The 22,519-nt window shown below is 46.5% G+C and overlaps 1 protein-coding gene across 12 annotated transcripts in view; it reads left to right on the forward strand.

The window, feature by feature from the left end:
* The window catches only part of rgs19 (regulator of G protein signaling 19), a 40,229-nt gene that overhangs the window by 10,684 nt on the left and 7,026 nt on the right, over nt 1–22,519 (forward strand). For 4 of the 12 annotated variants that reach the window (XM_018737716.2, XM_018737725.2, XM_018737717.2 and 1 more), the window contains 3 exons: nt 15,922–16,051; nt 21,235–21,318; nt 22,050–22,284. In XM_018737716.2, the coding sequence (XP_018593232.2) occupies nt 15,922–16,051; nt 21,235–21,318; nt 22,050–22,284 (449 nt within the window). Of the gene's footprint in view, nt 1–3,555; nt 4,478–4,669; nt 5,876–15,914; nt 16,052–21,234; nt 21,319–22,049; nt 22,285–22,519 lie in introns of those variants that run through there. The other 8 variants (XM_018737718.2, XM_018737720.2, XM_018737723.2 and 5 more) reach the window with 7 other exon arrangements.

Genomic DNA, 22,519 nt, shown 5'->3' on the forward strand with positions numbered 1-22,519 from the left:
TTTCTGTAAATTGCTACAGTAAAATTACCCAGTTGTATAAATGGGTAAATAATTATAAGGACTTGAACAGTGTAACTCACTACAGAAAAAAGCCCCCGATAAATTAGTTTGTTCATTCGTTTATTATTACATACATTGGTTAAGAGGATATTCCCAGAGATATAAGTTGGAACCATGGGAGGCAGCAGAGGCAGTGATGCTAAGAATGTCTTGAGGTTCATGAGTAATTATGTCACAAATTACAGCACGAATAAAAGTGTACGAGGGTACGAGGCAGGAGAATCGGGCTGCTCTTTATGGGAAGTTAGTTTACTGCCACAAAGGGAGGAAAAATTCCCACTGAGTCTGATTCCCACGATTCCCATGACTTCTAAAACCGATTTGAATTCTTCACTTAATCAGTGTCAAACTTGAGCAGTAGAGGCCTTTATCATTAAAATAAGAAAAACATTGAATAGAAATATTCCATCAATGCAGTACTACTTTGACTGTTGGTTGCCAGCAGTGACTCGGATTTTTAAATCCCTTTTAAAGTGAACAGTTTTCTGGAGCATTGGAACAAAAGACAGCATTTCTTCCTGCATCCTGATGGGGACTGTTTTAGGGTCCCGACTCCAGAACTGTAACCTGGGACAGCACACAGTGAAGCTGCACACCTCCCCCTTCCGCACAGGATGTGGGAGAGAGGTCCACGCTGCCTGGGACACACAGCAACCATTTCTGCCCTCTAAGATCTTCTTTCAGCAAACGTGTGTTGTGTTTTTACGTGTTGAACATCTATTACAAAGGAATGTTGTGGTGCATTTTTTTATTTACATACTTTGTTATGGGGGGCATGGTGGCGCAGCGGACCTGGCCGGGTCCCGCTCTCTGGCAGGTCTGGGGTTTGAGTCCTGCTTGGGGTGCCTTGCAGCAGACTGGCATCCTGCTATGCGTGCCCCCCCCATCCCATAGCCTTGCGCCCTGTGTTGCCAAGTTAGGCTCCGGTTTGCCGTGACCCCACTTGGGATAAGTCGTTTCAGACTCTGTGTGTGTGTGTGTACTTTGTTATTTTACATACAGACACACTTCGACATACACAGAGACTCTTCTTCAACCCTTTACGTAAGTCAAAAGTTACATATGTCAGATTACCCCTCCCCCCCCACCATTCATCATAGGCTGGCCGAGGCATTTGTTGCAAACACGGGTATTAAAAAAAGACACAATATAATTGTATAGAAAATGTCAACCATATTAAATACTGTAATAAGACATATCCTTCACTGTCGTATTCAGTCGATACGGGTAAACCTCGTTCCCTTGCTATAGACGATAATCTTTGTCCACCTTCATACTTCCTTATTATTTTCAACTTCATCTCCAAATCGATTGCTGTACGCTTGCAAGACGGTTCTCATTTTCTTTCAAGTGCATGTTTAGTACCAGGCATTGTGAATAATAAAAAAGCTAAAAAAATATGCAAAAAAAGCACTACACTAACAAGAGGAGATGTGTTCATGGCTCAGAACATGCAGGAACTAGAAGATGTGGCTTTCTGCCTTGTCTGGCTATGCTCACTTGCGCTTAACGTATTTCTGATGTTTTGCGTAAGATAAAAGCCCTGTCTGTAAATAATGCGTGTGCTGGAATTTTGTACGTACCACAAATTCAGATTTACGTAAGTCAAATTTACGTAAGTAGAGGGGTGTCTGTACTTTGGAATCATATGGAAATTGTTATCTCACTTTTTTGTACTGACTTTTTAAGTTAATATTAAGTTGGCAGAGGTACTAGAGAGAGAAATAGGTTACATAAGTGGTTAGAGCTGCTGCCTTTCAGCGTGAAAGTTGCAGGTTCAAATCCCTTTAGTGCTGGGGTACCCTTGAGCAAGGTGCTTAGTCTAAAATTGCTCCACTAAAAATTTGTGCAACTGTATAAGTGAGTAAATAATTATAGATGCCTTAATGTGGTAAGTAGCTCTGAACAAAAGCATCAGCCAAATAAGTAACTGTAAAATTATGACATTAATTGTTATAATGAAACACTTGTTTGTACAGCATGATGGTGAAGTTCTGCAGAATGGATCCTGTATGTACGTGCGGTATGATTTCCGGCCTTCTCCGAGTGTCCTCGCTGCACTTCTCGCATCAGGCAGCACTGTGCCACAGTGAGTAGCGCTGCTGTCTCATAGCTCCTGAGTGGTGCGAAAGGACGTGGGTTCGATCCCCACTCAGTCTGTGTGGAGTTTGCATGTTCTCCCTGCATCTGTGTGGGTTTCCTCTGGGTGCTCTGGTTTCCTCCCACAATCCAAAGACATGCTGTTCAGGTTCACCCATAGTGTGTGAGTGACAGAGAGAGTGTGTTCCACTGATGTATGGATGAGTGACCCAGTGTAAGTAGTGTATCTAGCAGTGTAAATCGCCTTGGTGAGTAAGGTGTGTGGGCTCATAACACTACATAGTGTTCATTGGTAGTTGCTTTGGAGAAAAGTGTCTGCTAAATAAATGTAAATATCGAGATGGGTTTACATTTGCTTGCATTGGATCGTAAGGCATCACAGCACCTGAAGAGAATGAGAGATTATGTCCAGGGACCTGGTGGCAAGAATTAGTTTGGATGAAGCACCTTTTGCTGTTAAGATTTGGAATATATATGCTGTGTTTTTGTCTGCAGAAGTTGGTTCCAACATCTACGTGACAGTCACAAAAGCAAAAAGTCATTAACAATAATTTAACCAAATTTAACCAGAAATCATTTAGGTAGTTTTGCTGTTTATAGAAAATAAATGTATGGAATTGACATAATTTGATATTGCATAGCTAATTTAAGTATCTCTAACAAAGAAGTAATTACATTTAGCTGAAGTGAGGTGACAATGGCAGAGCGGCTAGCGCTGGTGCCTGACACATCTTAGGATGTGGATCCGACTCACTCGGTGTGTGGTTTGCGTGTCCTCCCCTTGTTTGTATGGGTTTCCTCTGAGCGCTCTGGTTTCCTCCCATAGACATGTTTTAGATGAATTGGTGACCCTTAATTGTGCTTATTGTGACCGAATGAGTGCGTTACCTTACTGTGCTAGGTAAATGATTGTAGGTAGTCCAGTAGAGTCTATATAGCATAATCACCTTGGATAAAAGGTGTCAGTTAAATTTTAGGTGATGATAATTACTGCTTTTCTGGAGAAAAGCATCTGCAAAGGGAATACACACACACATTTTCAGAACCGCTTGTCCCATATGGGGTCACGGGGAACCGGAGCCTACCCAGCAACACAGGGCGTAAGGCCGGAGGGGGAGGGGACACACCCAGGACGGGACGCCAGTCCGTCGCAAGGCACCCCAAGTGGGACTCGAACTCCAGACCCACCGGAGAGCAGGACTGTGGTCCAACCTGCTGCACCACTGCACCCCCTCTGCATCGCCTGTCCCATATGGGGTCGCGGGGAACTGGAGCCTACCCGGCAACACAGGGCGTAAGGCCGGAGGAGGAGGGGACACACCCAGGATGGGACGCCAGTCCGTTGCAAGGCACCCCAAGCGGGACTTGAACCCCAGACCCACCGGACAGCAGGACTGCAGTCCAACCCACTGCAGCAAAGGGAATAACTAAATGTAAATGCAATGAGGTGTAAAAGAAGTCAGTTTTGACAGCTTGCAGGTGAACCGTGGACTTGTGGTCTGTGTTTCTCGGCAGGTAGCTGGTTTGGTCACCTGTCCCACAGGTAGTTCAAGAGACGGGACTCAGTGTCACAGAGTGTCCCTGTTCTGACCACCCACCCGGGCGGCTGAGTCCTCGCTCGGTGACCTCACACTAAGAGTTCCTTCGCTAGAAGGCACTGCGGGGCACAGGGCTGGTTTGAATCTGTTTCAAACACTACCGCAAAGTGGGGCGGCATCCCTCGTAAGCACCACGGCGCTGGCCTACACGCGGTGGCTCCCGAGGTCGGCTGCAGGAACACGCTCTCCCTTGGGGATGTGCCGAAACGCCGGCCCGACCCCCAACAGGTGTCTGGCGGGACAGCGGCGCGGCTCCCTGCGAACGCACCAGAAGCGCTCCTTTCCTTCGCAGCCCCAAGTCCGCGTGCACGGACGCGGCGCGGAGTCTCGGAGGGCAAGACGGGAGGGCGCTGACTCATGGAAGTTTCGCACATACCCCGTGTCTGTTACAACATCTGCATGGTTTCAACACTTCCCCTTCGCCCGGCCTGTGCTTTTGCTCTCTCTTCTCCTCCTTTCCTCCTCTCTCTCTCCCTCAGACGCTGTCACTCCTTCATCTCGGCGCGGTGTGTTAGCGAGGGTGTCCGCTCGGCGGCTTCAGCTACGCCTTTAAAGAACGCGCGCGGTCCTTTACGCCAGCCTGACATGCACGCCGCCTTTCAGCCTGCCTCCGTCTAGCAGTGGATGGAGGGATGTGAGGAGAAATACGCAGGGCGAGAAGAGCGCGGCGCAAACACAAACCGATTACCGCTGATCGTCACACCTCTCGCTTTTGGACGGTGAGTTTTTGTCTTTCGGCTGCCGAACTCAACAAATGTACGCGGATAGAGATTTCCTTATAGGGAAAACGTTTACCCGGATTACCTGGGCAATCCGTTCTGCTTGTAGTACAGGTTATAAAGAGACAAATGTTTTGTTTTTAGTCAGGTGCCTGACTGTGTGGGCACGCGTCTGCTGTTACTCTGTTGTATACCCCAGTTTGTATGCGGCTGTAAGGGTAGAGCCGTTATCAGGACACCTTCTCGGCACATGTCCTGTCTAGCGCCGAACCCATGTTCTTCTAGCTCTGTTCTTTATATGGCTCAATTTTGTGTCTCACGGTGCAAAGAAATGGTTTGACTACGGTAATACCTGTCCGCCACCCACGAAACGGCCGTCGGTTGATCTCCTGTACATTTCGGAGATCCTCGTATATTCAATTGCCCGTGTAGTTTCCCCCGGTTCCTACTGTAAAACTTCCCCCTTCAAAAATGCGCGGCTGACTCAAGTTTGCGAAAAAAGACTATTTGCGTGGAACCGCACATCCTGCCGTGACTTTTTTTTATTCTTACGAGGCCCTCTCAGTTGTAGATTAAAGCCACGAGAAAAGCTGAAATGAGCCGTTGATTAACCATTTCATTTGAAGCTTTTTGCTCTTACGTAAGGTACTGTTAGCAGAATGAGAAGCTGGAAACGTGTGACGCTAGGCTGAGTCTACGCCGTGGGCTGACAGGAAGTGGTACGTTGTGTTTCCTCTCTTGGTTCAGACCTGCTCTCAAACCGCACACCCTGGTCACCGGGGGTGGTCCGTCCTCCATCGCGACAGGCACCGCTGTCAGTTTGTTCCGATCGCAGGTACCGATTTCAGCGTGTTGCGCGGCGCAGCCGATTTGAATAAACAGCCCGCTCGGCCATACTGACACCGTTCGGGGATCTGCGTCGGTCCGGCGTGTTTGAAAACCTCAGAAGCAAACACCTCCAAACTCTAAGCAATTCAGAGTAAACAAAAGTGCATTCAACAGTAGGTAAACAGCTTTAGAAAAGGCACATGACTATCACGCACGCTTTATTTATCCATTTGCTAATCCTATATCACACCAATGGCTACCTGTACAACTGAGTCTGATAGGAAATGCGAACGAGTCCATGACCGAGGATGTGATGCAAGTATGGGGAGCTGTGAGGAGTTCAGCAGAGGAGTGGGTTTGGAAAAGATGTGCTTTTACACCCTTCTTGAATACTGAGAGGAATTCAGCAGTTCTGAAAGACAGAGGGAGTTCATTCTATCACGCTGGGGCCAAAACCAAGAACCTTCAACCTTTTGATTTTGGCCCCTCTGTGTGTGGGACCACTAAGAGGACATTGGTGGAGGAGCGCAGCGCTCTTGCTGTGATGTATGGAGCGATCGGGTCGTGCAGGTATGAGGGTGTACATGCTTTGTTGCTCTTGTTTGCCGTAGACAGACTTGAAGTTGATACAGGCAATACGCGAGGGCAAAAATCTGCAATGAGTTAAGATCATTCAGCAGTTTTTTAAGTATGATATGATGTAATGGTTCTTAAGCAGCTCATGACCATTCCTTCTAAATATTGTTGAAGGCTATAATGCATTTCTTCTGCACTGTGTGTTTTATGGATGGAGATTCAGAAGAAACTCTGTTTTACCAAGCATCGATTTAAAGTATCGTTTAACGGACAAGAGCTCTGCAGCAGCTCCTTAACCACAGGGATGAAGAATGAAGGCACTCAGATGTGATCCATTTCGTTCTGTTTCATGGGTAAATAGTAATATTTTATGCGGAAGCAGGTAGTTGAAAAATACACCCAGTCTGCTCTCCGCTGTACGCTGATGTCTAGCTGTGCATATCACTGTTCTTCCCAGTCTTGAAATCATTATTTTATTTTGTTTTCTGGTCAAATGAGTAAATCATAAGTATTGCCTTTCCGACTCTAGCAGAAAGCCAAAAAACAGCTCCGGCAAATCCACTCACGGGATCGCGGGAGCCGTAATAGGATTATAGCAGATCGTCTCGGTCTCTGTTTACATTGTGAGACACTTGCGGTGGGCCGCCTGGCAGCCATAAACACCGTGCAGTATGACAGTCATCAAATGTTTTCCCACTCATGTTTTTTCCAGTAGCTCGGCGTGTCCTGGTCTATTTAGTGCTTTATTATTTTGGTTTTTTTTTTTTTTTTGGATGGGGAAGGCTGTATGTACTGTGTCTTTAAGAGGTTCAGTTCCTTTCTTTCTTTTCTTCTGCTCTCTCTTTCTTTCAGTCAATTTTGGCTTGCTTGCAGTGTATCGTAAAGACAGGGGTATCATCCTGTGTGAGGAGGTTGGCGCCGTTGGTCGTTTTAAAGTTGTCGATGATGCTGCAGGCATCTCCACCCCCTCGTAATAAGTGGCAGCGGTGAGTTTCCCGTGCGGATTTATGTCAGGCTCACTGTTTACCTGTCCACGTGCTGTTTGCCCGCACCCGTGAGACCGATTATCCACACCAGTGCACTTTGTGTAAACAGTGTGACCTCATGGCTCCTCATGGGAGCGGAAGCGCAGGGATGAGACGTTACCTCACGGCAACAGAGACCAGAACAATGAGATCTGACCAAGGAAATAGCTTCTAACTCTCCATTTCCCACATCGTACCCAAGCCCGGTCTAGGTTAACCTGCTAGTGTAGCCACCCGCTTATTGTGAACAAGCCAGCCACGATGTCATCCCCCTATATGTGTTCCAAGCTTTGACGCAAGTAGGCGTTTTGTGTGTAAACACAGTAGGCCTTGGTGTTCAAGCAAATCGGCAGTTGCAGTTTTCCATGATTCTACAAATCACTGCGACATCTGTCCAGCAAGGGAACGAGAGCAAAGGTGGAATGCAGAGGAATGAACCTATAAGTGTGGGTCAGTTTCCTTCTGGACTGGGACTGATGATGAGGTTGAAGGACGGTTGGGTTCGACAGGTTCCACATTAGATCGGAGGTTCGGAACCTTTTCTAGGCCACGGACCCCGTTAAGAATCTGATGGAAGCTGAGCACCCCGCCCAGGAAAGCCTTTCCACGGACCCCCAGGTTTAGAAGCCCTGCTCCAGGACAAACTTCTTAGTGTCTTTGCATACTCGGGAGTGTGCCACCGAACATCTGTGGCCATCGGTTTTAATGGTGGCAGGTGTCACTGGATTACTCAGAGTACGAGACGTTATTGCAGTGACTAAATCGTGTACGAGTGTGACTGGTTTTGAAATTAGTGCTTCGAGAACAAAAAGGAGCCCCTTCCGCTGGGACACTGAAAGTGTTCGGTGCAAAAGGAGCACATGGTGCAAAAGAGGAAACATGCTTTCAGTGAGACGGAACATCGTACTTCGTTTGCACGCACCCCGGATGCCTTTATCTGATGCAATGCACGGCCGCACTCGGACCTCCCGCTGAAAAAGGACCCCTCCGTACCGTACTCTTCGGTAGGGGTGCATTGCCGTTGAACGGACCGGCTGCTCAAGTATCCCCACACAGCACCGTGTAGTTATTTGACACACTTCTCCACAGCAATTTATGTTGTTAAGCTACTTACAGTTATTTACTTATTTATACAGCTGAGTAATTTTGCTGGAGCAATTTAGAGGAAGTATGTTGCTCAACGGTACTACGGCTGGAGGTAGGAGTTGAACGTGTACCCTTTAGATCCAAAGGCAGCAGCATTAACCACTCCGCTACCAGCTGCCAACTCTAGTACTGAAAGTACAGGAATGATCCAATTGGGGACATTAAACAATGCCTTTATCAGCCTGTATTAATCAATTTATTTAACAACCGCTGATGAATATGGAGTTGTAGCATCTGATACTTCGTTAATATCGGTTGTCAGCTGAAGTTTTCCTGAAGAAACACAGGCTGCAGTCAAAGACATTTTCTCTCTGTGTAAGAATACATAACCAGCGTTATTGGTTGCGAGGGGATCATGCATTGGATGCGTGGATTGCATTTTTAATAAAAAAACCCTTCTTCCCTGTTTTCTTTTGTCAGAACGAAAACTGTAAATACAATGAATGAATAGTTCTTTTTCTGGTTGCTCTGTTATTAGAAGAGGCCAGTGTTTGGAATAACAGTTGATGATTTGTGACTGTAGTTGTTCACCCTTTCACGAGCACCACTGACTTCCTGGACAGTTTTGCATTTGTCAAGGAAGGGCGCTTCATGTTTTTCAATGAAATTGAAATGCGTCTGTTCCGGAGTTATATGCAAATTATGAAAATGTACACCCACACCTATGTATGTGTTACAATTGTCATTTGTAAAATGACAAAGTGATTCACATTTCTGCCACTCTACAAAAACCATATAATTTTTGATTCAGGTTGGCAGCTGGAAGAGAAGATGGAAGTCGGGTCTCTGGGGTGGTCCGAAAGCATGCAGGGCACTTGAAAGAGGAGCAGAGCCACGTGAGGGCTGAGCGGAGGATCAGTATGTCCACAGTACGCCTGCTCAGGGGCACAGGTGTTTGTCTAAGTGGAGCGATGCACTAAAGGCCCTAGTCTGTGTGTTCGACCCCCAGGGATGTCCCAGAGTCCTGGCTTTGATGTCCCGTCAGAAAGGATACATTTTATTATTATTATTATTATTAGTTGATGCTCATCTCCAAAACAAAATACAACGTATACAGCTGGGCAACTTTTACTACATCAATTTTGCATGTGTACTTTGACCAGGGGTTCTACAGCAGGAGGTGGGGTTCAGACCCAGGTTCCGCAGTTACGCGGCAATGACGTGGCAGCCGCTACGCCGCTTGCCGGCCCTATTTACGAGAGTGAGTTAAGAAGACGTGTCCATTAGACCCAGCTGCCTCGTGGCACGCTTGTAAGGGCTGCTTGTGTGGAAACGTTCAGAAACGGAACTGTGACGAGTTTCACATAGCGCTGTTCGCGTACCGCACTTTTCTTGAGAAGATAGTTTTTTGCCTTGAATACATCAGAAACAAATCAGAGCCACTGTGTGACTCTCACCTCAAAATCTGAATTTAGACTCTATGTATTGTGCGCGGCGGGGGATACGGTGCGCGTACCCGACACGCACGTTCGTCAGCGTCGGCACCGTTCGCCGCGCAGGGCCGCTCTGTCGCTCTTATTTCCAAGCCCAGGAGCCCCCCCCCGCTATGTTAGATTAACTCCAAATGGGCTCGACTGAGCGCTCATATTTGAAATGACCCTGTGATAAGAAAATAGACACGGGGGGATAATAAATAAAAATAAGGAGTGGGAGACTGCCAATTTGTAGGGGCCTAAAAATACCCCATCCTCGGAAAGGTCATGCTTTTAAAGCGCAAAAAAAATAGAATTTGTTTTGAACGCTGCCAAGATTAAAAAGGCACGTCTTTATTAACCCTAATCTCTCAGCAGCGGCGCGTTGCATAACTCATCAATTAGAGCGAGAGACGGTTACTGGGAGGAGGAGAAATCAAGAGAAAGAGAGAAATGAGCGCAAATACAGCAGGATATTACTTGAGCGGGCGACAGTTCCTCTTCCACAGGTATACTGATGACAGACGAGGTGTGCGGACATGTTCGCGTTTGCGGCGCGCCTGAAAAATTAGTTTTTTCTTCTGCTTCGTTTTGTTTTACTCAAAAGTAAGCGTGCTGACATATATCCTTCATTTTAGAAGGAGAGGTTACCACTATGGCACTTCGCGGGGGTTTCTTGAGACCGGTCCACGAGCGCGTCTTATTAAAAGAGAGTCAGGAGAAGTGTAGTGTAGTAACTGGTCCGTTTTAAACTGGAGACTCACAGGATGTCACATTTCCTCTCTTGGTTCTTGCGCTACACCCACCTCTCTGAGTTCAGGAAGGACAAATCTCTTCTCTCTGCAGCATCTGCCGGTAGAGATTTTGCATTCGGGCCTGAGGTTGTAGTCACTCCATTTTGACCTTGTTTCCACCTCATTATAAGAGACACTTTTAAAATTTGTTCCTAATAAGGAGGGATTCTTATCCTCCGTAGGAAAGGGACATGCGTTCGGAGTTACGTCTTGCCTATAAACCAAAATGACACGCGTGCGTTGCCAGTCTAAAGTCTGAGTGCGCGGAAGAGCGAGTGAGAGAAAAGCAACACGCAGCATTTGTGTCCTACATCCGTGGGATGTGCCGTTTCTAGGTTTCTAGCAAGCCGTCTCATACTTCGCCAAAAAGTATCGGCAGCGATCTGTTTTCAGATGAAGACAAGTTATCGCGGACACTTTTTGGCACGATGTCCGACGTAAATCCGTACGTGCGCGTTTAAACAAATTCACAGGTACGTGGTTTTTTTTTGTTCGTTCTCTTTCCTCTCAGCTCGGTCCAGTTGGTCTGCTGCCCCTTGCCTTAATCGGAGCTGTAGCGGGTCCTTCCGTTCTCCTTACGCCATCGTACCGGAAACACACCGTCGTCCACTTGTTGACGGTGATGAAAAACGATTGCCACATTGCCATTTCTCACACCGATCGGTAAATTGTAGTAATCCCAGAACCTCCAGGGTTGTTTCGACCCGGCCTTTTTCTTCCGTGAAACAAAGCTGTCCTTTCATGACTTTCACAGGGCTAGAGGAGAGCACCCCAAGCAGCATATGGGGAAGTAGGACTTTTATGAGTAAAGTGACATTTATTTGGTGTAAGATTACGCAGGTTCGTTGAGCAACACACTCTTTATGGAATCCTGTTTGCACCACCCTGGTGCTTATGAGCAAGGCCTTACAGAGTCGCAGCGCTTTAATGACTCACGTTAAGCGCACTCTGGGCCAGCAGGTGGCATAATGGTTAATGATGCCATCTTGCCTACCTGTCGTAATACGCTAGGGTCACCCCAGTCGTGTACTCGCTCTGAGCCCGGTCGTCCACGCGGACAGGTTGGCGCAGCGAATTCGCTTGGCTTTTGCCCTTTCTTTTTTTTTTTGGTTGTTGTCATCGTTGCCGACATGATGTATGCAGCGCAAAAGTGTCGGGTTAATTCTGCTGTGTTTTCAGCTCATTCCTCTGCTGTATGAGGAGTAAGGCGCTGCGTACAGAACCATGATCAGAAGTGTTCTTCTGACAGGAAACCAGCGCTGTGCAATCCTGGACTCTTATCACAGCCTCTATCAACTGTGCTCATTTTCAACGTTCACGCACAATGCCCCGAGACTCATTTCCTTTCCGTTTCTACGTCATTTCCGTTTACGCTTAAGAAATTCGGTTTCACGGAGTCGTCAACATGAAATCTCATTGATGCTTTTATCGGAACGGTACATCCGAAATAAACATATTCATAGAAAAAGAAAAATGTAGACTCGTAGCAAATGGCAGCTGTCAACAGTGCAGCATATTTACTAATTGAAGGCACTGTAGGGGACATTACCTGAACACTGATGTAACAGTAGATAAGTGAAGGTTCCAATCAGTGTAAGTGTGTCACCGGTCGATCCTACACGTCGATTCTCTCGTTTGCTCATGTCCCCTCGGTCCTCCCTGTACCGTATTGATAATTTTCACCCGCAGTGCGGCGTGATGCCCGCATTCACCTCGATGGCATCTCTGCGTTGTAATGACAGCACGGGCAGTCGCCATTCCCCGCTGGAGAGGACAAGCGCGCACGGCCATCTTCCAGAACGTTCATTTCCGGGGAAGCGCATAAAGGGATTCATAAATGAATTCGGATGCGTTGCGAAACACTAACCTGCCGCGTTTCGGCACTGCAGGGTGGACGCGCTTGATGTCCTGTGCCTCAGCAAATTGTTTCAGACTTCCTGGATGATGAACAAAATCACCTTGATACCGTGGCGTCATCTGTCCCAGAAGTCATAGTGTTTAACGATTGAATCGTTTTCACCAGAAGTGTGTTGCGTTTCACAAATTGAAGGTGAGACCCGGAGACGCAGTGGCCAGGTCCTGGAGGGCAAGCCCGACCTCTTGGGTTTGTCAAAGCTGCGCGCGGGGACGTGCCGACAGCACGTGTACACGAGAGCGTTCCGGATCGTCTGATGAGTAGCACTTGCGCCGAAGTCACGACGGGGGGAATGATTGTTCTCCACCAATACGGCCGAGATGCCAAACCAGCTCCTGTAGGTGCCATCTGGTCTGGCTTGACTGCTACACGGATCTGTATTGTCTACTTTCTATTGCTGTAGCACACAGCACACTTAGAGTGAGTCTAACACAGGTTTAAAGCAGCATCTAAGCTGTAAATATTTCAGCATTAGAAAAAAACTAAATTCGCTCATTCATTCATTCGTTCATTGTTTCATTATCAGCGACTGCTTGTCCAGTGCAGGGCTTTGGTGAGCCGGGTCCTTTCCCAGAAGCATAGGGCATGAGGCAGGGTGTACCCTGAACAGAATGTCCCTCCATCACAGGGCATGTAATTTGAAGAAGTGTGTGTCATGTTTAGTTTGCAGATGTTAGGACAGCTAGTAGCTTCATGGTTAGAAGTGCTGCCTTTGCATCCAAGGGTTGCTGGTTTGATCCCCAGCTGTAGTACTCTTGATCAATGCACTTACCCTAAATTACTCTGGTTACATTACCCAGCTTTATAAATGGGTAAATAATTGCTGGTAGACTGACACTGTAAGTCTCTTTGAAGAAAAGTGTCAGTTAAATGAATAAATGTTTGTCTGTGTATGGCTTCTTACTCATCTTCAACAAATGCGATGTGTTTTCTCCTGGAACTGAGAATTGTATTATTTTGTTCATTATTCATACCCTGCGATGTACATGGATCCCCTGCAGGATGTGCCCCTCCTAACCTTGCGCCCAGTGATTCCAGTACAACCTGACAAGGATAAGTGGTTTACGAAAAGTGACCGAGTGTGAGTTTATTAGATATTTGTGTCCACAAAAACAAAATTGTTATACATTATCTGCATTTAGAGTTGGAAAAATTACTGGAGCATTTTGGGATGTGTATTTGAGTAGTTAAAGGTACAGCAGCAGTAACACACACACACACACATTTTCAGAACCGCTCGTCCCATACAGGGTCATGGGGAACTGGAGCCTACCCGGTAACACAGGGCGTAAGGCCGGAGGGGGAGGGGACACACCCAGGACGGGATGCCAGTCCGTCGCAAGGCACCCCAAGCGGGACTCGAACCCCAGACCCACCAGAGAGCAGGACTGCGGTCCAACCCACTGCGCCACCGCACCCCCTGCAGCAGTAACATTTACCATGAATAAAACATGACCAGAAGGTTCTGGGATCCAATCCTCCTGTTATATCTTTAGGAAAATGTCCACGTCCGTATTGTTTCTTTGATACTTAAAATGTCTAGTTTCCATAAACTGATTAATTTAATTGTGTCCTCGTAGTAGAACTTGGGATGATGCTCGGTAGGTTATGTTTAATTTTCGCGAGTGCATGTGTAGATAAATCCAAACGGTGGTTCCAAAGCTCGCATTTGTTGGCGGGAATTGGAGCTGCGCTTTCCTTCGGAGGTTTCCAGTGCCGTTCGAGGGTTTCAGGGTGCTTTTTGAGTCTCACCTTTTCTCTCGTGTTTAGGCGCCTGTGAACGTCCAGGGCGCTGTTGTCACTTCGCATGTCCCTTTATGTTTAGCTGTTCTCCCAAATGGCCCATCAGCAGACAAAAGCCTTTTGTTTTACCCTGTATTCTTTCCCTTTTTCATCCTATTGTGATTCACATTACTAACACATAGCATACAGTACAGGCGTCCTCTGTTCGTGACAGTTGGGCCAAATGTAATTGGAAAAGAATGAAGGGTTAAGCTTTTTGAAAATTAAAAATAACCCATGGAATCAGATGGCTAGCGTATGCTAAAAATGACATTTTTTTTTATAACGGACACAGGATCAGTGGAATGCTTGTGTGATTATGTGTGGGCACACGCGCCAGAGTCTGCCTGCTATATATGGGTCTGCGTGTCATAACATAGACCCAGCTAACTGCTTATGCCACAGTCACATGACACATCACGTTGCCCTTTTTTTTCCTGCTTCTACATAACACTTCCTGCCAGGGCGGAGAACACTTCTTATGGTGTGTCTGGTGGGATCGCTCAATTAGATTGGGATTCTGACCCGAGCTGCCGTGAGATACAACAGACCGGGTTTATTCTGGAGAAACTGAGCAAAGAATATTGAATATCACCCCTTGTGTGCTTTATGGGAAAAAGGGGTTGACCGTTCAGTTCCCTGCAAGCATAGAAGAAATTATCTGCTAGTTCCAGAGTTTGGTTTCAGATGAAATGGTCCGTGGCGAATTGGAAAATTAGGCCATCCCACACAGTCAGCGCAATATTAACTACAGCAAGTGGGGAAAAACTTGCTGTAATTAAAGTTCTAAGGTAGCTCCTGACATGTAGTGGCTTCTGAAATGTGTCCTGTCCTGTTCTCTGTTTGTTTACTCGCTTTGTACATCAGTAAAGACTATGTAATGTGGGAGCTATGACTATTCGGGTGGTAAGTTGGATCAGCGGGTAGCGCTGGAGCCTCACCGATCATGGGCTTTGGGTTCAGACGCGAGTCTGAAAACTTCTTTCCTGTTCTCTATTTGATCCTGCGGGTTTCCTCCAAGTACTGCGGTTTCCATCCACAGTCTAAAGTCAGATGTTTCAGTAGAACAGGAGACTGAATCGCCCTTAGTGTGTGTGTGTGTGTGTGTGTGTGTGTGATTCAGTAAAGCAGTGCGAGTAGCTTAGTGCTGTAAGTCATTCTGGAGAAAAGTGTCCGCGTAGTGAATAAATTTATAAATGTAATATTGAAGAGATGCTTGGGTCATTATCATAATCAATGCAGGATTTCTGGATCTCCTGTATTTCAAGGCACACCAGCACACACACTGACCCAGTGTGTCCACCCAGCTGCCCATACACAGTACGCCGGACTTTCACGCCTTCGCTTTATGCCACTGGAAGCCAGCAGCGTCTCTGAAATGTTACACCTCATTATCTCTGCTGCGTTGTGTGCCAAAAGAGTCTGACCCACTTCCTAAAGCAGGATGGGCAGTCCAGTTTCCAATAGCCAGAACTCTGTCACCTTTTACCTGAAACACCAGCAATTGGAATAGTGACTTTAATGAAGTAATTATAATCTAAGCTGTCACAAAAATGTGCACAGCCTACTCCCATTCAGGACTGGAATTGTCTGCCATGTGTATCCCGGTCTGCGGTGGCAGGGAGTCTTCCTGTCCGCCGAGGGTGGGAGGAGAAACCAGCAGGCGCCGGCACGGTGGATGCTCTCGGCACACAGCTTCAAAGTCTGTTATTCGCACGGTGCCAGTTGGTTCACGCTATGCGAAACGGGCATCGGTCGGAGGAGCATGTGTCCGACTGCCTTCCGCCACCTGGACAGGTGCGAGGCTGCCGGGTGTAGCCGAGCGCAAGAGACACCGGGCATCACACGACAATAATCGAGGAGAAGAGAAGATCGGGAAAACGGAGAAGAGGAAAAGAGCAGTTCCTGCTAAGCGCATCCTGCTGGGGAGCTGCCCGCTGACCTGTGTCCGTGTTTCAGTACACAGGTCCTGTCCCGGCAGAGCGCGAGCCTCCCATGGTGCGGAGCGGGACGTCCTCCGGCAGGACCCAGCGGGCGGCCACGCAGCGCCCGAACACCTGCTGCTTCTGCTGGTGCTGCTGCTGTAGCTGCTCATGGTACGTCATACACTCTCTATGCCTCCGCATACGCCTCGTGTGTCACGGCAGGTAAATAGCCTTGTGGAACTTCCCTCCCAAGTGCTGCTGTGTGTGATTCTGCCTGGCCTGTGTCACACTCGAGACATGAATCCATGAATCCTCATTGATGCTTTGCATTTTGTTGTGTGGTGTATGAATGCAGTACAGTAGTGCGCTGTGATTTTTTTTTTGTTTGTTTCCCCGTGAGGATAATTGTATTTATTTCATTTTTATTTTTAATATTTCTTCATTGACATGTTCATGAAAAAGTCTTAGTCTACTCTTGCAGGAAGACCTCAGTGTTAAAATAGGTAGCGTAGTGGTTCAGATCCTGGACATTTAAAATCCCACGTGGCCTGCTGCTGCACCTTAAAGCTATATCTTTAATCTTAATAATTTTAGCGAACATGTCAATATGTAGAAATGAATGAAACATTTACTGGACAATATGGCTCGTTCTGGATAAAAGTGCAATGTTATGATTGTACAATATGAGCAACAGGCATTTTTGCAATGGGCAATATGCCTGTTGCATTTGGTACCATTGTACATATTACTGACCATATGTAATACACTAGCATTCAGAAGTGTGGAATCCTGCGGAAATGTTCATGTTTTTGAAAGAATTGATATATTGGTTTAATAAAGCTGCCATTAAGTTGATTTAAAACTATAGCCAGGATATCATTATTAATGTTGCAAATGGCTGTTACTGATGGAAATGGCTTACAGGCAGTCCCCACATTACGAATGAGTTCCATGTCCGCAGTCTGGTATGGTGGGTATCTAACGTCAGTTTGTCAACTGTTTGTCTTAATATATTGTATATTTTGTACCTTTCTGTGCATAAAAAAACACTAAAGAAACACTTCCGGATACACTAATTTTTAATGTAACAATACAGCAATAGTAATAATAGTACAATGTAATGATAATAGGGGGTGCGGTGGCGCAGTGGGTTGGACCACGGTCCTGCTTTCCGGTGGGCCTGGGGTTCGAGTCCCGCTTGGGGTGCCTTGCGACGGACTGGCGTCCCGTCCTGGGTGTGTCCCCTGCCCCTCTGGCCTTGCGCCCTGTGTTACCGGGTTAGGCTCTGGTTCCCCGTGGCCCCATATGGGACAAGCGGTTCTGAAAATGTGTGTGTGTGTGTGTGTGTGTGTGTAATGATAATAATAATAATTATTATTATTATTGTAATAAATGTAACTACAGTATTTATAATAGAGAGACATAATAGATATAGAAATAGATAATAATAAATGTTACTACTGTCATGATGAACAGAGGACACGGATGAGGCTGGACCCAAATGCAGGATCGTTTATTGAGAATCGAAGGACTAAACGTTCTCGTGGTCGGGGAGTCGGGGACGGGCGAATGGTTGTTCGATGGACAAACTGGACAGAGGCGGGGATCCGAAATCGTGGTCGAGGGACAAGGCGGGCGGTCGTTATCAAAGAGACGCGGAACGGGACTGAGAACGATGAGAAGGGACGGTTGTGTCAAGTGAGATTCCGCACCTGGGGAGAGGTTGGGAAGTGTCTTTTATAGCCGAGTGCTTCGATTGAAGCTGCCGATTGAGGTGCGGGGTGTGTTCGTGACAACTACAGTATTTATAATAGAGAGTGTGTGTGTGTGTGTGTGTGTGTGTGTGTGTGTGTGTGTGTGTGTGTGTGTGTGCGTGCAAAACATTAAAGAAACTTTAATGTTCGCTTATCCAGCGTTCGTTGACGTTTCACCTTTTTCCGATCGCTTTATTTCCATTTCAGTTTCAGTTGTGATTGTTTTCCTTTTCTTTGATGCATCACATTTACACTTTGGTGCCATGGTTAGGAGGGTAAAAACAAAAAAATTAAAGCCAAATACAGTAACACAAAAGACACTTAACAGCAACGTGGTCCGACTGAAAAGAAGAAAGTCTGTCCTACGTAGGGCTCACGCAACCCGCCCACGAGCCGACGAAGCTCTGTAGACACGCAGTGTTTTGATGCGGGTCACAAAGTAGCGCATGTTTGTTATTACAAACCACACACACACACACACACACACACACACATTTTCTGAACCGCTTGTCCCATACGAGGTCGCGGGGAACCGGAGCCTACCCGGTAACACAGGGCGTAAGGCCGGAGGGGGAGGGGACACACCCTGGACGGGACGCCAGTCCATCGCAAGGCACCCCAAGCGGGACCCGAACCCCAGACCCACCGGAGAGCAGAACTGTGGTCCAACCCACTGCGCCACTGCACCCCCTTTATTACAAACCATTGTATGTCCATTACGTTTATTTATTTAGCAGACATTTTTGTCCAAAGCGACTTCCAATGAACTCTGTGTAGTGTTATCAGCCCACACCCCTTATTCACCAAGGTGACTTACACTGCTGGATACACTACTTACCATGGGTCACTCATCCTTACATCAGTGGAACACACTCTCTCTCTGTCACTCACACACTATGGGGGAACCTGAACAGCATGTCTTTGGACTGTGGGAGGAAACCAGAGCACCCAGAGGAAACCCATACAGACACGGAGAGGACGTGCAGACTCCTCACAGACTGAGCGGGGATTGAACCCACATCCTCTCATATCACTCAGGCACCGCGCCGCCCTGTATGTACAATATGTATGTATGTATAGTAACTCAAATTTTTTATATAATAGGCTTAATTATGAAGTTTTCATTTCATTGTCACTTAAGGGTGACAAAAAAGTTTTACTTCCGGTCAGTAAGGGTGTGGTTTGTAACTACAGGTTGCATGTAAGTCAGACGTTCATAACCCGGGGACTGCCTGTATTTATAATTTGTTATTCACATATGACCCCATTTTCAGCAGCCATTACTCATTTGCTAATGGTAATCTCTATTGGTAATGGTCCTAAAAGTAGAGAAACCTTTGTAATTGTTTCAGCACAGCTGAAACCCACTATTCTGTTCAACAAAGCAAGTAAATTGTCAAGTAAATTGTCAAGTAAACTGTCTTTTCTTGGGTTGCAAGATACTGCCATTCCTAATGCTCATCATTTCTGGGTTCAAAAATGGCCAAAACAAGACAGCTTTCTTAAGAAACGCATCAATCTATGGTTGTTTCGCGAAAAGAAGGCTATTCCAGCAAGTCAGGTTGCCAAGACACTGAAGGTTTCCTACAAAGGTGTCCACTGCTGTCTTGAGAGACGAGGGCAAACTAGCTCTAAGCGGGATAGAAAAAAGCAAAAGGCCCAGATACACAACTGCACAAGAAGATGAGCACATCAGGGTCTGTAGTTTGAGAAACAAGCTTCTTATGGGTCCTCAGTCAGCTGCTGTTAGTTTACAAAAAACCAGTGTCATCTGTGCTGACAAGACGACTCTGGGTCGCTGGCCTTAGAAGCAGAGTTTCAAAGAAAAAGCCATGTCTGCAACTGACAAATAAGAATAAAAGGCTAAAATGGACAGACGAACAGTCATTGGATGGTGCATGATGGGAGAATAGTATTGTGGACAAGTCTTTGCTGTTGTAGATGACCAGAAGTAGAGTACATTTCCAAGCTTACTATTTCGCTGAGCTCGGCTTAATTTGTGGAGAACATATCAACAGCTGGTTTGCACCAGGAGAACTAGATCTGCTGCAGCCCAAGAAGTGGGCTCCACTGTTTCTCTATGGAAGGCGCTCCAGCCTTCGCTCCTTTCTGGCCCGCAAGTCCGCGAAGGACGAGGACGCCCTCCTTTGCCAGCGAAGGAAGTCCTGAAGGGTTTGGTCTCCTGTCAGCAGGGCAGTATCCCCAGCACATCCCTTTAGCTTCTTGCAGGCTGTGGTAAACACACTCGAGTCTTGTCATCACAGGCCACTGGACACATGTGTGAGGTTTTGTGTTGTCACACAGATTGTCGGACAATGGGCACTTATTAGTAAATAACATAGTGAAGGTATGATTTTGTTCCTGGGGGGAATATACAGAATAGCGGTCTAATGTTGTAAGGTTCCTTTCCACATCAAAATTCATATTAGTGATAATAATATTAAAAATAATAAATTTTATTTCATATAGGACCTTTAAAAGTATCTTTTCCATAGTGTAGTTGACCTAAAAGTCATTTGGTTTAGTTTCTGAACTAAGTAGTGATTCACCACACTGGACAGATGAAGAGGCATGACTGCAAAGGATGTCTTTCTTCAATCTCAAAGTCGGTTTTGTTTCTTTTTTTTTCCTCGATGCATCCAAGTCTAGTCTGCAGCCGCATTCTGCACGGCGCGGTGAGAGGAGCGTGGCTGGTTTTACGGAGAAGCCGCTGCTGAACTTTGTGTCGGTGGTAATTCTCGCGTTAACTAGTTCTAGTTTGCCTTTGACAGGGCGTGCAGGGCAAGGAAGTCCTGGCCTCCGCTAGAGCAGAGAGAAAGATGGAGCGCGTGGAGGGGGAGGAAGATGCTGGAAGCAGAAACCGTCATTGAGGCCTTGCAGTTTTTGGATATTAAAAGATAGATAACTATTGGGGCAGAGGCCAGTGCCAGTTTGATCAGCGCAAATATTAGTCGGGACGCTCGTCTCCTTCTCTAGGACTGCTGCCTTTGTGTGTGTGTGTGTGTTCATAGAGAGAAAGAGAGAGTACTTCTCTCCTGGGCTCATAACCCCACCTGAGGGCTGGGTCTCCACGTGCGCTGTAAAGCAGGGCTCTCTGGTGTCTTGTCAGGTTCCCTGCTCTGCCTAAATGAAAAACAACATTTGTGCCTTTTACCACCCATGGCGGTTAAAGCTGATTCAGACAGGGACACAAACAGGAAAGGAGGAACCAGGAGGCGTCAAGATTTCTTTGTAGATGTGAGGCAGATCAGAGCTGAACGCTGTGATGTCTACACAGAATGTGTCCATACTGACTTCATGCTGCTTTTTTTTTTCGTTGTCGGTGTTTGGTTTAAATTTGAATTTTATAGACGTTTTCCCGTTCATTTGTCTCATTGCATGATATCAACGGCCCTCTTGAGAAAGACTTGACCTGTTGCATAATTGTAACAGTGCGGTTGCCCTTGTGATCGTGTTTGTGTGTGTGTGCACGCATGCAAGTGTGCGTGTGCACGTGTCTAAGCTTGCATGCGTGTGTATGTGTGTTTCAGTGGACCCTGAGCAGTTATGGCAGTTGTGGGCTGTCCAGTTATTTCTCAATGCTGTTTCACCACCTTTCAGTCTTACTGTTAGGAATGAAGATGAGAATGGCAGGACGAAGCCCCAGGAGACCAAGCTGGAGACCATACCAAACTGTGAAGCTTGGTGAGTATACCTCACACACACACACACACACACACACACACACACACACACACACACACACTCCTGCCTTGCCTTGCCTTGTGGGAAAAACAATACATGACATTTGGATCCTGGCACACAATCTGCTGTCATTTTGCACCTTCCAAGCGAACAACTATAGTAGCGCAACAGTTTGACTTTGTAACCTGTCCTGACTCATGGCATGATGCACATATGACATCATTAGCCTTGGAACAAAAAACTCCCAAATGAAAATCAAGGGTAAAAAATAAAACTTCTGGGGGTCTAAGTGCCATTGGCTATCCACCCCTCCTGGGCATTCTAGATTAAGACATTTAAATCAGTTTACAACTGATAATGACATTGTAGCTGAGTGTTAACTTGATGTCTCAGTTCACAAAGGTCCATCTCATCCATCATGGCAGGTGGTCATCAGCTTCAGTCAGCATGAGCTGCTTGGCCTGATTATACTATAAATGTATACTATGGTATATACTATACATAGTTGCCAGGGCACCTGTGTCTTCTGTGGCACATGAAGTTTGTCACGAGTTACTTTTTCTGTGTGAGCTTCAAGTTTGTGTTTTGGATTTGACTATTCATCGCTCATTTTGTTTGTTTGATCCATTTGCTTCTGTTGTGAAGTCAGCGTGTCCATCGACAGCTGTCTTGTGATGAGCTCAGCAGTTTCAATCACATGTTTGAACCTCCTGCCCTTCCCATGTCTCCAGCACCAAACCCACGGTAGAGGAGATGCGGCTCTGGGCTCAGTCTTTTGACAAGCTGATGAAAAACCCAGCCGGGAGGAACGTCTTCAGGGAATTCTTAAGGACTGAATACAGTGAGGAGAACATGTTGTTCTGGCTAGCCTGTGAGGACCTCAAAACGGAGATCAACAAGACAGCCGTCGAGGAGAAGGCACGGATGATATACGAGGACTACATCTCAATACTCTCACCCAAAGAGGTACGACAGTCTTTCTGCAAGAACTAGTTTTCTTTTCTCGTTCCATGCAATTCCACGTTCATAAAGTAATTCGGGGTACGTCAAGGTGCGTTTCACAACAGACAAGAGAGCTTTAGGTACGGACAGCCGTAGCTTGTTTTGATTGATGCCACCATTTTGCCGTTACATAATACTCAAGTAGCTGCCTATAGAAATGTGACGCAGATAGGAAATACATAGATGATAATAGCAAAAG

The sequence above is a fragment of the Scleropages formosus genome, chromosome 2 (assembly GCF_900964775.1).
Source record: "Scleropages formosus chromosome 2, fSclFor1.1, whole genome shotgun sequence".
NCBI lineage: Eukaryota > Metazoa > Chordata > Actinopteri > Osteoglossiformes > Osteoglossidae > Scleropages > Scleropages formosus.